This window comes from Jaculus jaculus, chromosome 9, assembly GCF_020740685.1.
Source record: "Jaculus jaculus isolate mJacJac1 chromosome 9, mJacJac1.mat.Y.cur, whole genome shotgun sequence".
Classification (NCBI taxonomy): domain Eukaryota; kingdom Metazoa; phylum Chordata; class Mammalia; order Rodentia; family Dipodidae; genus Jaculus; species Jaculus jaculus.
In genome coordinates this window covers 52,675,976-52,691,164 of record NC_059110.1, presented here as the reverse complement: position 1 = coordinate 52,691,164, position 15,189 = coordinate 52,675,976, and the positions used below count along the sequence as shown (strand labels likewise).

The following is a 15,189-nucleotide window of genomic DNA, read 5'->3' as shown; positions in this document are numbered from 1 at the left end:
TATTAATTTAATTATTAAAAATATAAACAAATTTGTTAATAACTTATTTTACCTGTGGAATTCATGTAAAAAATACTAATATTATGTAATTATTCTGAAGACTACTTGAAAAGGAAACTTTCAAATTTTACCAATTCATATTTACCAATTCATATTCATAGAATAGCTACAATGTCCAATTATTTCATTTGAGATTGTCAGACAAACTTAAAAGGCTCTTGTGTACTTTCTGGGCATAAGGTTAAGATAAGCTCACTGTTTCTAAAACTGGCCTCATATCTCTTAGGTTTGAGAAATAATCACTCTGCAAAGTTCAGGCAAGAGCTAGTTAATAGAGTCTACAAATTGACTGAATTCTACATTTAGTTTGAAGTCGTACCTAAGTTCAGAAATAACTGGCTCTTAGAGAATCATGATTTTCACAACTCTCACCTTGCTTCAGCTGTTATTTATTTTGATTTAAAAAATTTTAAATTAAAAGTTCAATTAAATGAAATGAACCCAATCAAATTGTAAAGTATTTTAAACAATTCCATTAAAAATTTTAAAAATCCAGTGGACAGAATCTCGGTGTAGGTCCACATATCATTCACTATGATAATAGACACAATTAGAAAAGGGAGTAATTCATTTCTGTTAGCAAGTGTGTTGCTGCACTGCTACTGCCAGCTGTGGAAAACTCATAAGATTCATACGTGGTGTCAGAAAACCTCAGTCAGATCAGCCAATTAATGGTTTTATGGTACAAGCTAGTTTGTTGGTGACATCAACTGCTAACTTACCCACCCATTCCTTTAGTATTACTACATCCTCAACCAAGAAAAGCAACAGACCTAATAGCAGACTTTGCACATAGTAGAAGCCAAGATGGAAATTGACTTCATTTTTATGTTTCTTCTTGTCTTTCCTTTGATGATCAACAATGACAAAATTATACATCTAGTTTTATTCTCTGTAATGTTAAAAATTTTTAATAATCAGAATTCTATAGGTACCACAGAGCAAAACAGAATAATTCATGTGTATATTGTGATCATGAATATGTCAGAAACAATCCATTCAATTTGCATTGATATAAAAGTATGGTTTTAGAGCAGCAAAATGTTTGTATGGCAGGTTTCCTGCTCTCAAAGAACATATTTACTGAGGATTTAAGCTACAGTGGATACAAAGGGTGAGCAAAAAGGACCTGTATCCTTATCTTTACACAGGATATTTAAAAAGCAAAGGAGACTATAGTTGAACCCACTAATAGTTTCATGTACAGGGTTGATTGTTTGATTTAAATTTACATTTCAATTTCTGATAGACTTTGATCAACCAAACCTTGGTTTTTAGACACGATGTATAAAATCTATTATCATATTTATTAGTGGTGATTTGCTGGACTAATAAAACTGATATGACAGCTGCTCTTATCATAGCAAGTAATTGTAAGTCCCTAACAGCCTACTCCCATCATTTCCTTATCAGTTGTCATTTGTGTAGTGTAAACTAGCAGGGTTACTAGCTCAGTGGAAACATATGCTTCAGGAATTCTCTATGAGGATTTATATGAAACAGAAGAAATATAAGTGAAAGTACATGATGATCACAAAATGAAAATTATTAAACATGATGTAAGGATGTTGAGAACAAAAACTGCAGTAATTTTATTTGCCCTAATAAAATTTCTTATTTTTATACCATGTTCTGTAAAGTGTGGACCCAGTATTAATTAAGTATTCTCATGTATTTATAACTTGCAAATGAAATCTATCACTTGACATAAAGTATAAGGTTGTGGGTCTGGAGAGATTGCTCAATGGTTAAAGGTGTTTCTTACAAAGCCAGGAAGAATAGATTTCCCATGTAAAGCCAGATGCACAAAATTTTGCATATATCTAGAGGTCGTTTGCAGTGGCAAGAGACTCTGGTGTGTCCATTCTCTCTCTTTCTTTCTCTCTTTCCTTTTTTACCTCCATTCCTCTCTCCCTGCTTGCAAATAATAAATATAATTAAAAACTATAATGATGTGCAAATTTGGTGCTAATAATTGAATACAATTTTGTTTAATAATTAGCCTACTTTGTAGCAAGAATTTTTTGGAGAATTTATAGCTAGTCATACTTGGAATATTTTTGGCATGTAGCATATATTTTCTTTAGTAAATTGTATGTAATCATATAGAGATCAAGAATTAATGAAAGTTTGGTAATCTTTATTTAGACTATCTTTTAACTGCCAGGTCATATGTAAATTAAAATAGCTATGTGGCCTACAGTAAAACAAAACTTACTTTCATCTTAATATACGTTGATACATGTTTTGTTTTCTTATGTTGTCATGTTACTGGAAATATTTCCTATCAAGATGCATTTTATTGAAATCTATTAAGACAAAACAGAGCTATTAACTATCACAATTGAGATGAAAAATTCACATATACTATACATGAACCAACTCTCCCCAGTTTTATGGGGTTTATGTTTAACTGCAGGAAACCAGAGTTGTTTTTGAATTATCTCTTTTCCATTCTGAAAGACACTAAATCACCACGTGGATATTAGCATGGACCCAGTTAGACTAAAAGAAAGATTAAGGGGGAAAGATAATTTATTTGCTCAAGAAGAAACTGGATATGGACTGTGATAATAGGCAGCACAAAGTACTGAGATTAGTCTTGCTAATATAGCTTTTCTGCATACATATGCTGAAACAATGATTTTTCCATATAATACTTAGATATACAACTTTTGCATAGCCTCAGTATTTTTCTGAAACATGAAAATACACAATTAGATAATGATTATTAGAAATTATTGGCTTTATATGATGAACTTGAAAAGAGAGTATGCATAAACTTAAACACATTTGATCAATATTTCGTTTAAGAATTTCTAATTGTAAGTAAGTTTTAGAATCACAAACCTGTCAACTCCTCCAAGGCAGATACCCCCTCTCCCTCTCTTTGAATCCTTGCAAATTAGTGCACAGAAAGCACTGAATACATTTGACACACACAACGTTCTCTTTCAGTGGTTCCTTAGCTTCTGGCACATTTATAAGAACACATTGATAAGGTATAGGAATTTGGCTCAGTGGGTAAAGTGCTTTCTGTACATGCAATAAGAATTGAATTCAGATCCATAAAACCCATGTAAAATGCTAAGCAGGGTGGTGCATATCTGTAATCTCAGTTCTGTGGAGACAAAGACAGAGACAGAAGTATCCTTAAGATCACTGGCTAGCCAGTCTAGCCAAATCAGTAAACTCTAGGTTCAATGAGAGACCCTGTCTCAGAGAATAAAGTGGAGAGTGACTGTGGAGGGCACTCATTGCCAACTTCTGGCCTCTACATGCACATGCAGATATGTGCATGTGCACTTGCATACATACACATTTGCCCAAACACATACGAACATCATACACACCTGCAAAAAGGATTATTTTGATAGAGCATGTTCAGCTATATCATGTCTAAATTAGGAGATATTACCAGTAAGAAAAGCACTCAGTTGTAGAGGTGAAAGTAGTTGACCAATGTTACTTTTCTGGTGTCTGAGTTTACTGTGCCATTTGAATTTGACAAATTAATAAAATGCAGTCATTGCTTTTTTAAAAAGGCTTTTATAGAGACAGAAAAAAAATCTTAGCTCTGAATTTAGTAGAAACATTAAAATCTTCTCTTTGTGACTTGTCTTGCTCTAATGGAAAGGAATGGGTAAGTGGCAGGTTTTTTTAATGAACTAATTTTATAATGAAAATATTCTTAATGTCATAGGTAAGTAAAAGAAGGACAAATACACATTAGTTAATATTAATTGGACCCTGAAGTATGTTTTTATTTAAAACAAATGTAATCATCAGGTGGTTTTAAAAACAGAAATTACCAGCTGGACATGGTCTCTCACCTCTTTAATTCCAGCACTTAGGAGGCTGGGGTAGGAGGATCAACTGTGTGTTCAAGACCAGCCTGGTCTAAAATGAGATCCTTCCTCAAAAACAAGCAAACAGTGAAAGATGCACTTGCCTCTGTGCTTGTCATTATGGTCCCTGTACCAGGGATGGCACAAATCCAGCTCAGGAGGCCTTCCATCAACTAGAAAAGACTTTGAAAATATCTGGACAGATTTTCCATGTCTGTTTTATTCTTCATTGTTCTCACAGTTATCACAAGGGTCAGACACTGTAGATCCACACTAATGTTTATTGAACTCATGGTGACTTCTTTGACTTATCTGTTTGCATACCACCTGTGAAAGCAATGTAGTTTCTTAGTCTGCATGAAAAACTACTTTGTCCTGGTATAGTATTTTTTATGTGTTGAAAAAGAATTAGAGATGACAATGAGGTATAATAAGTTTATCAACTTTATAAACACTTCTATTTATTCATTTGCAAGTGTGTGTGTAAGTTTATGTATGGGCATGTCAGGGTCTTTGGTCACTGCTCCAGTTGAGTATGACATTTTACAACCAGCTTTATGTAGGTACTGGGGAATTAAACCAGGCTCAGCAGACTGTATATGTCAGCATTTTTAAATCACTGAGCAATCTTTGCAACCACAAAGTGTATGAACTTTTGAAGTAATGCTTACCATATCATTTCAGCAAGTGGCTAATGTGTAGTTGTTTCAGCTATAGTCTGTAGAATAAGCAGCATATAAGTCTATAGAATAAGCAACAAGCTTTTCAAAAGAATATGCAATTATGGCTTTTTTCATTTTAAGGGTTTTCATGTTTTTGAACAGCACTTGTTTTATTTATTCTAAAACATAGACATTGTGTTGGTATCTTTCGTCTAAAACAGGAAACAATACTTATTTTAGATTCTCAGACACATTAATTATAGTTCTACTAATATATTTGACTGAATGCATTTAGATGCACTAATTTAGTCATAGTTTTTAGGTGTTTCATTTATCTCATTCTGGTAAGGTGTTCATAAATTAAGTTTCTTCTAGTTTCTAACTAGAAACATAAGTCAGTTCTGTAGTTTAAGTTTTACATTTTCTCATATCTTCTTTGTCCAAGTTCACCTTAGGGATCCTTTTGCCAAACATGCCACAATACACAATAATTTTTAGACTATTTATTTATTTATTTATTTGGGAGAGTAAGGAAGTGGCAGGTAGGGAGAGAAGGCGAGAGAGAGAGAGAGAGAGAGAGAGAGAGAGGGAGGGAGGGAGGGAGGGAGGGAGGGAGGGAGGGAGGGAAGGAGGGAGGGAGGGAGGGAGGGCACACCAGGGCTTCCAGCCAACTAGCTTATGTGGGTCCTGGGGAATTGAACCTCTGGGTCCTTAGGCTTCGCAGGCAACTGCCTTAACTGCTAAGCAATCTCTCCAGCCCCACAGTAATTTTTTAAAAATATTCTGTAAAAGTAGCTATCTCAGTGCAGTATTTTCTTTCTGCCAAGACTAAGATTCATAAATCTTCCATACTTAAAAGTTACTGTTGCCGGGCATGGTGTTGCACGCCTTTAATCCCAGCACTCGGGAGGCAGAGGTAGGAGGATCGCCGTGAGTTCAAGGCCACCCTGCGGATGACATAGTGAATTCTAGGTCAGCCTGAGCTAGAGTGAGACCCAACCTTGAAAAAGCAAATAAAATAAAATAAAATAAAAAGTTACTGCTGCACTGATATCTATCTATCTATCTATCTATCTATCTATCTATCTATCTATCTATCTATCTATCTATCACCTATCTATATATAAACAACAGGTTCTAAAAATTGAGTGTGAATTCCTCTCTAGCTCAGAATCAGTAGAGATGCTTTTTTGCCATAGCCTTGCCCCTGAACCCTTAAGAGAGAATGTACTACTTCTGAGCTTTGTGCTGTAGGTGCTCTGACCTGGTTATCTTCCATCTGCTGTTTTATCATTGAAAAATCCACATCTGGATGGTGATGCAAGAAGCACTATGTTTTAGAGAATGTCTTCATCTAAAGGCCATATCCCTACTCAAGGGCTCCGGGGCTCTTGTATTTCCCATTTCAACATCAAAGAACTGCTCTGAGATCTCAGGTCTGACCTCAGTACACCTTCAGAAGACCATACTGCCCTACCATGTGGCCTATACATGACCATAGACTTAGAAGTAGACACAAGCATAAGTTTGAAAATAGTGTGGAGAGATTTGGGATATGCAGTCTTTTCCCTGTAAAAGAAGAAACAATGGCTGGTAAATAGGCTGTGAGTGTATTACCTTACACTGCCATATTCCCATGTGGAGCTCTATAAATCAAAGAATTCAAATCTGTCTACCTGATCTGTTACTGGGCTGATTTAACGATCTGTTAGTTTGAATAATATTTTTCAAGTATTTTGGTATGTGGTCCGTAGGCTTTTGTTTGTACTTTTTTCCTGGGTGCTGAGTGTTAAGGTATGGAACTCTTTACCAAGTCCATTTTTATATTGCTGAGATCAGAAGAAAGGCCTTGAAATGTAGGTCCCTCAATGTTCTGTCCACTTTTAAACTCAAATGGTGATGCCAAGAAGAAGCATTTTAAAATATAGTAAGTTTGGAGTCCACTGGAAATCCTCTTATTCTCATGCTTAACTCTTTTCCTGATCTTAGATGCCTGCTAATGAAAAGAACTGGTATACAGGTGAGCAGTGGCACTTTGCAGGGAAGGTCTTCTGTAGGTGGCAGCCCTGACTAGGATTATTTAAGTTATCCCTTAACTTCTTTTCTCCTTTACTAACAGAGAGCTGGTTCCTCTTCTTACCCTAGGTATCATTACTATGGGATAGGCATCAAAGAGAGCAGCGCATACTACCACTCTGTTTATTCTGGAAAGGGCCTGACAAGGTAGAGTTGTACCATATTCAAGACACAGTCTGTAGTTCTGTAAATATGGATGATGCTCATTCAATAAAATGACTGTAATTTTATCAAAATGTTTTTTTCTAACCATCAAACTTTTATGAACATTACAATTAGCAATACTATATGCATTCTAATAGTGAATTAAGCATTCCCAAGTGATGAAGTAAAAGAAGCATAATTGTTTTTAAATTAGTACTTCCTCATAAGATTGTATCTTCTTTTAGTCTGGATTCAATAAAATTGAGACATAATGTTTTATTTTCTAAGGAAGAATTTTTAAAGGGCTATGTGCTAGAATAATACATTACCAGCATGAAAACTTTATTATAATAATAGCCAACCAGTGGTATTTTGAATTTTGACTTATCTTACTAAAATGAAACTACTGTGTTCTTTTGGCCCATGGGGCAGAAAACAAAAACCAAAACAGGTCACTATGAAGAGCTCATTGCTGTAAGCTGCTAATGGGTGAATAGCAGTATATGAACTAACATTCAATAAAACCAGTGAAAATAGATACAATTCTTAAAAAGAATAATGAAACTGGATAACTAAAACTACAAGAGAGCTTTTCTCATAGTGTGGTTACAGATAATTCCTTATAGCTCTTACATGAAGAAATTATTATTAAAAGTAAAATATGTTGTAGAAAAAAATCATCCATTGAATTATGCCAATATAAATTCAGGTAATACAAGGGACATAATGGCAGGTTACTAGTAACTAAGGATGTAAATACAAGATGCAGTATGAATGTTTAATAACAGGTGGTTTTTGTTTGTCTCAAATCTTACTTGACTTCTTTAAAAATTATTCTTTAATTTTAATTTCCCAAAAATGTAATGTTTGTCTTATAAATTGAGAAGGATGCTTGGACTATTGGTCAAAATAAATCACCCACTTTGTTTTTCTAGTCTTGGTATGAAGTTACTACTTTTTATGTTCTCTGCATTTCCTGTAATTTATTTTCAAACTAATGGAAAATATGTGATTTTTAAGGTTTTCTGGGAGCAAACTGAAGAATGAGGTAAGATTATAGTTATCTTTTTTTTTTTTTCCAAGGTAGGGTCTCTTTCACTAGTCTAGGTTGACTATATTCTAGTCTCAGGGTAGCCTTGAACTCACAGCAATCCTCCTACCTCTGCCTCTCATCTTCTGGGATTAAAGGTGTGTGCTGGGCTGGAGAGAAGGTTTAGCGGTTAAGCGCTTGCCTGTGAAGCCTAAGGACCCTGGTTCAAGGCTCAGTTCCCCAGGTCCCACGTTAGCCAGATGCACAAGGGGGCACACGCGTCTGGAGTTTGTTTGCAGAGGCTGGAAGCCCTGGCACACCCATTCTCTCTCTCCCTCTATCTGTCTTTCTCTCTGTGTCTGTCACTCTCAAATAAGTAAATTAAAAATTAAAAAAAAAAGTTTAAAGGTGTGTGCTATCATGTCTGTCTGGCCTTATTTTTTATATTTATTTGACATGTGCTATAATATATCCTTTAAGTTCATCAATTTTTGTTAATAAACTATAAAAACCATTTTTATTATTTTATATTTTTATTAATTTTCATTTTATCTTTTAAAATTTTCATTTTATTAGTTATGGACATAGTTTGTATGTAAAGAACAATGTTGGTACCATACTTTCCCTCATTTCTACCCCGTTTTCAAAGGGGACCTCGTCATTGGGGTACAAATTATCCCCATGGGGATTGTGGGTCATGCATTGTGGGGCAGCAGTTAGTTCTGGGGGAGAGGCAATGTCTCTGTGCATAATGTCCCAACTTGTGGCTCTAACAATCTTTCTGCTTCCTTTTCTGCAAAATTCCCTGAGCAATGTTGGGTGTGTTTTAAGCCTATTTCAGTAATGGGCTCTTAGGAGCCTCTGGATCTCTGGTTTGGTAGGTGTTGACTGTCCTCAGTATCTATCTCTTTCATCCTTGTGCTGATATCGGGTTCACTGAGGAAGCAGTACTCTTGCTCATTTCCACAATTCCTCTGTGGTTTCAGGTGGGGCTGGGCTGAAGTGCAATGGGTCGTTTATCTCCTCAGGTCCTGCTCCCATCTGAAAAGAGAAGCAGAGTCTCCAATGGAGAGTAACATCAGCACAGGTTAATTAGGCATTACTAATTTAGAGAGAATTTAATGGGTGTATACCCTTTTATAACCCAATATTAGTGGAGGCTTGATACTGGAAAGCAAAATTGTTATCTGAATACGATTCTTACTTATTTTCAAGTTCCAGCTATGGTTTCCATTCCACTGAGTGGATCTGTTAGTCAATCCAAGAGGAGATGGTTACCCACCATGGCTGTGTGCCACTAGTATACTTGTGTGAGCATCATGTCATATTTTTAGCTTCTGAGTAGCTTAGATCTTGAGTTGCTCAGACAGATGTTGGCCACTTTCCCCCCTGTACCTCATGTACCACCTTCCAGCACTAGATGGGCTAAGTGTCTAGGGACTGGCTCTCTTCTGGATTCCAGCAAAGTATCTCCATGCTCCATGCTGACAGCTTATAGTGTAGTGTCTTCAGTAGTAGGGTCTTACCATTAACCTCTGGTTGATAATCAAGTGATCTGACAGAAGTCTGTTTTGTTTTGGAAGACTTTGTAGGTCTCTCTGATCAAACCCTCATTGTGGGTGTTAACTGCCTCCTCGTACTGGGAGTTTCAGGCCAGCACCAAGGGAAAAGAAGAAAGAGAAAGAAAAAAAAATGAGGGAGAAATTTAAGGTTAGGCTTCATTTCTCCCTCTTTAGGGCCCCTTTTTTCAGGTACTCCCCCTAACGTCCTGTTAAGGGATCAACCTTTTAGTCTATCTTCCAGGATATAGATTTCTATAGTACCAGTTCAATCTGGGTTCAGTATTGTATCCCCATCCTTCCCCACCAAGCCCTACCCTCCCTATTGTTCAGGCTTCGAGATGTCAGCAACTTGGACTGATCCAGGTGAGGAACCAGAGATGAGTGAGACCATGCAACAGTTGTCTGTCTGTGAGTGTATGAATTTGCGGAATATGACCTGTTGCAAATTCTACCATTTCCCTATAAATTTCATTGTGTCATGTTTTTCTTACTACTGAGTACCATCATGTAGATACACCACATCTTGTTTATCCATTCACCCAATAATGGGCATATTGGTTGATTCCAGTTCTTATCTATTATGCATTAAGCAGCTATAAACATGGTTGAGCAAATATCTCTGAACTGAGGAGTAGAGCTTTTATGGTAAGTGCCCATTTGGTGAATAACTGGGTGTGTTGGTAATTCTATATTCATCCTTTTCAGGAGTCTCCACACTGATTTCCATAGTGGTTGTACCAGCTTACATCTCACCAACAATGAATGAGGGTTACTATTTCTCCACATCCTCATCAACATTTGTTTTCATTTGATATTTTAAGGTTTGCTATTTTCACTGGGGTAAGGTGCAATCTTATAGTTGTTTTAATTTGCATTTCCCTAATGGTTAGGGATGTTGAACATGTTCTTCATTGTGTCTTAGCAATTTGTAATTCTTCCTCTGAGCATTCTGTATTCAGTTTTCTGCCCACTTTTGGAATGGGTTGTTTGATTTTTTATTGTTTAGTTTTTTTTGAGTTCTTTGTAGATTCTAGGTATTAGGCTTCTGTCAGTGGTACAGGTGGCAAAGATTTTCTCCCATTCAGAGGGTAATCAATTGGCTCTGCTTACAGTGTGTTTGTGCAAAAGCTTGTTATCTTCATGAGATTTCACTGATTGAGTGTTTGTTTAATTTTCTGGGCTACTGGGGCTTTGTTCAGGAAGATTTTCTTCATTCCTATTTTGTGGAGAGTACCTCCTACTTTTTCTTTCAGTAGGATAAGAGTTTCAGGTCTTATACTGAGGTCTTTAATCCATTTGAACTTGATTTTTGTATATGGAGAGATGAGTAGGTCTAGTTTCATTTTCCTACATATGGTCATCCAGTTTGTCCAACACCATTTGATGAAGTTGCCATCTATTCTCCAGTCTACATTACTGGCACTGTTGTCACAGATGAAGTAGCTGTAGTTACTTACTTAAGGTCTGGGTCATCAATTCTGTTCTATTAGTCTATGTTTCTGTTCTTAGGCCAGTACCATGCTGTTTTAGTTACTGTGGCTTTGTAACGGAGCTTTAGATCTGGTATGGTGATATCTCTGGATTTTTTTTTTTTTTTTTTGCTTAGATATGTTTAGGTATCTGAGGCCTGATGCCATTCCATATGAATTTTGAGATCATTTTATCAATATCTGTGAAGAATGATGCACATATTTCTATTTATTTATTTTTGTTCATTTATTTATTTATTTGGGAGAGACAGACACAGAAAGAAGGGCAGAGGGGGGGGGGAGAGAGAGAAAGAGAGAAAGGGTGTGCCAGGGCCTCCAGCCACTGCAAACGAACTCCAGACACATGTGCCACTTGTGTATCTGGCTAACGTGGATCATGGGGAATCGAGCCTCAAACTGGGGTCCTTAGGCTTCACAGGTAAGTGCATAACCACTAAGCCATCTCTCCAGCCCAATGCATGTATTTTTATTGGAATTGAAGTATATCTGTATATTACTTTTGGTGAAATTGCCATTTTGACAATATTAATCCTACCTATCCACGATTCAGGAAGTTCTTTACATCTTTTCAAGTCTTCTTCAATTTCTTTCTTGAGTTTTTTATTTTTATGTTTACATTATATAGGTCTTTCCAATACTTGGTTAGTGTTATTCCAAAGTATTTAATATTTTTTTTTTTTTTGCTATTGAAAATCTAACAGCTTCACAGATTGCTTTCTTTGTAGATTTGTCTTTGCATATAGAAAGGCTACTGATTTTTGTGCATTGACTTTTTTTTCTAATTTAATTTATTAGTTTTATTTTCAGCAAATACAGGCAGTTTGGTACCATTGTTTAGGCTCATCCATGACCTACCCTGTCCCAATGGCTCCTCCTTGTTGATGTAAATGGGTCATGCATTGTGGAGTTAGCCCACAGTTATTGGTATGATAAATGTCTCTGCATATCATGACCCAACATGTGACTCTGACATTCTTTCCGACCCCTCTTCCGCAAAATTTCCCTGAGCCATTTAGGGTTCATTTTTGGTCTGCTTCAGTGCTGAGGTGTTGGGAGTCCCTGAGGCTCTGGCTCACTGACTTGGTAGGAGTTGATTTTTCTCTGTGTTGGTCTCCTTCCCCTTTGTGCTAGTATCTGGTTCATCAGGAAAACAGCACCCTTGCTTGTTTCGCCAATTTTCCTTAGTTTCAGTCGGGCCCCTTCTGAGGTATGATGGGGCAGCTCGCTCCTTAGGATCAGCATCTGTCTGAAAAAGAGAAGCAGATTCTCCAATAGAGAGTAAGTTAGCACCCAGAAAATTGAGATAACACTTACTTTTTAGATAGAGATTTAATAGGTGTAGGCCCTTTTGTACCCCATGATTGATGGTAGCTTGATATTGCAGAGTGGGCTTATGTTTGGGTATGGTTCTGACTTGTTTCCCACCTTCAGCTATGGGTCCTGTACCACTGAAGGGATCAGTTAGCCAAATCAAGAGCAGTTGGTTCCCCACCATGGCTGTGTGCCACTATTGCACTTGTGTGGGCATCACACCAGGTTATTTGTTGCAAAGTAGGTTAAACCATGAGTTTTTTGGACAGATATTGGTCATTTCCCCCAGTTGCCCATGTAGCACTTTCTGGTACTAGACAGGCTGACTGTCTGGGGACTGACTCTCTCCTGGCTTCCAGCCATGCCATTCCATTTTAAGTGTCAGCTGCATTTGGAGTCTTCAGCAATAGGGTCTTACCACTGACCTTTGGTAGGTCATCAAGTACTCTGACAGAAGTCTGTCATTCTTTTAGGAAACCTTGTAGGTTTCTCTGATCAAAAGCTCACTGTGGATGATAGCCCCATGCTGGTAGTGGGGGTCACAGGTCAGTGCCCACTAAGAAAATGAGGAAAAACGTAACTAATATACAAGAGTTGGGGGGGAGGGGGAGAGGGAGGGAGGGAAGATGTAGCAGATTTAGGTTAGTCTTGATCCTACCCTCTCCATTGTCTTGTGGTTCAGGTGTTTCCTGTAAGGGTCTAGTTAAGGTTCAGCCATTTGGTCTTCCTTTTAGGAATTAGAATTTTATGGTACCTTTGCCGTTTGGGTCCAGATTAGTGTTTACCACCCCTTTGGTGCCCTCCCCTCCCTCCCCATCCATCCTAGTGTCTAGTCCATGAGGTGCTTGCTAGGTATGTAAGGTATCTTGGGTAGATTAGGTTAGGTGTTGTAGATGAGTGAGACTATGTGTAGATTTTTTTTCTGTGATTGGGTAAGTTCACTGAGAATGATCTGTTCCAGCTTCAACCATTTTTCCTCAAATTTCTTTGTGTCATTTTTTTCTTACTGCTATATAGAATTCCATTGTGTAGATATACCACATCTTAGTTATCCATTCTTCTAGTGATGGACATCTGAATTGATTCCAGCTTTTAGCTATTACAAATTGAGCCGCTACAAACATGGTTGAGCAAATCTATCTGGCCTGTCGTTTGAAGGTTTCAGGGTAGATGCCCAGTAAGGGTATAACTGGGTCTGTTGGCATTTTCAGGAGTCTTCATATTGCTTTCCAAGTTGGTTGTACCATCCTATATTCCCACCCACAGTGAATGAGTATTCCTGCTTCTCCACATCCTTGCCAGCATTTATTTTCATTTGATTTTTTGATGTTGGCTATCCTTATATGGGTGTAAGGTGGAATCTCATAGTTGTTTTAATTTGCATTTCTCTGATGATTAGGGATGATGAACATTTATTAAGTGTGTGTTTGCCATTTGTATATCTTCCTCTGTGAACTGCCTGTTTATGTCTTTGCCCCATTTTGTGAGTGGGGTGTTTGTCTTCTTATGGTTTAGATTTTTGAGTTCTTTGTAGATTCTAGAGATTAGGCCTCTATCAGTTGGATAACCAGCAAATATTTTCTCCCATTGTGTGGGTAATCTATTGGCTTTGCTTATTATATACTTGTCTGTAAAGAAACTATTCAGCTGCATATGATCCCATTGATTGAGTGACTGTTTAAGATCATGAGCCACTTGGGTTTTGTTCAGGAAGTCTTTTTCCATTCCTATATCATGGGAAGTACTTCCTAAATTTTCTTCCAGTAGTATTCGAGTTTCTGGTCTTATGTTGAGGTCTTTGATCCATTTGGATTTGAGTGTAGTGCATGGTGAAATGTGTGGATCAAGTTTCAGTTTCCTGCATGTGGTTATCCAGTTTGTCCAGCACCATTTGTCGAAGAGGCTAACTTTTTTCCAGCCTATATTGTTTGGGCCTTTGTTGAATATCAAGTAGCTTTAGTTGCTTGACCCAAAATCCGGGTCCTCAAATCTATTCCATTGGTCTATACTCCTGTTTATATGCCAGTACCATGCTGTTTTTATTACTATGGCTTTCTAATATAGCCTTAGATCAGGTATGGTGATGCCACCAGAGGTATTTCTTTTGCTGAGGATATGTTTGGATATGTGAGGCCTTCTGCTTTTCCATATGAAATTTGAGATCATTTTTTTCTATCTCTGAAGAACACTGTAGGAATTTTAATTGGATTTGCGTTAAATCTATATATTGCCTTTGGTAGGATTGTCATCTTCAGAATGTCAATTTTGTCTATCCAGGAGCATGGGAGGTCTTTCCATCTTCTCAAGTCCTCCGCAATATCTTTTTGGATTGCTTTTACAATTTCTTTGTATAGATCTTTTACTTCCTTGGTTAACGTTATTCCCAGGTATTTTATATATTTATTTATTTATTGTTGCTATTGAAAATTGGACTGTGTCCCTTATTTCTTTTTCTGTATCTTTGTCATTTGCATACAGAAATGCTACCGATTTTTGTGCATTGATTTTGTATCCTTCTACTTTGCTATAGGAGTTAATCACCTTCAGGAATTTTGGGATGGAGTCTCTTGGGTCTCTTACATATACAATTATGTCATCAGCGAATAGAGCCAACTTAACTTCTTCCTCTCCAAATTGTATCCCTTTTATTTCCTTCTCCTGTCTTATTGCTGGAACTAGGACTTCCAGAACTATATTGAAAAGCAGAGATGAGAGAGGACATCCCTTTCTTGTTCCTGATCTTAATGGGAATTCCTCCAGTCTCTCTCCATTAAGTATTATTTGGGCCTTTGGAGCTTTGTATATTGCCTTTATTATGTTAAGATGTGAACCGGCCATGTCGATTCTCTCCAATGTTTTGATCATGTAGTGATGTTGTATCTTATCAAAGGCCTTTTCTGCATTGATCGAAATGATCATGTGGTTTTTATGTTTAAGCTTGTTTATGTGGTGTATTACATTGACAGATTTTCATATGTTTAACCACTCTTGTGTTCCTGGGATATA

The 15,189-nt window shown here is 37.1% G+C and overlaps 1 protein-coding gene across 1 annotated transcript in view; it reads left to right on the top strand.

Annotated features, from left to right (window-relative positions):
* Positions 1–15,189, top strand: part of Rfx6 (regulatory factor X6) — a 62,778-nt gene that overhangs the window by 11,881 nt on the left and 35,708 nt on the right. Inside the window, exons 5-6 of the mRNA XM_004651248.2 lie at positions 6,716–6,793; positions 7,811–7,838. Coding sequence (XP_004651305.1) covers positions 6,716–6,793; positions 7,811–7,838 — 106 coding nt within the window. The remainder of the gene's footprint in view (positions 1–6,715; positions 6,794–7,810; positions 7,839–15,189) is intronic.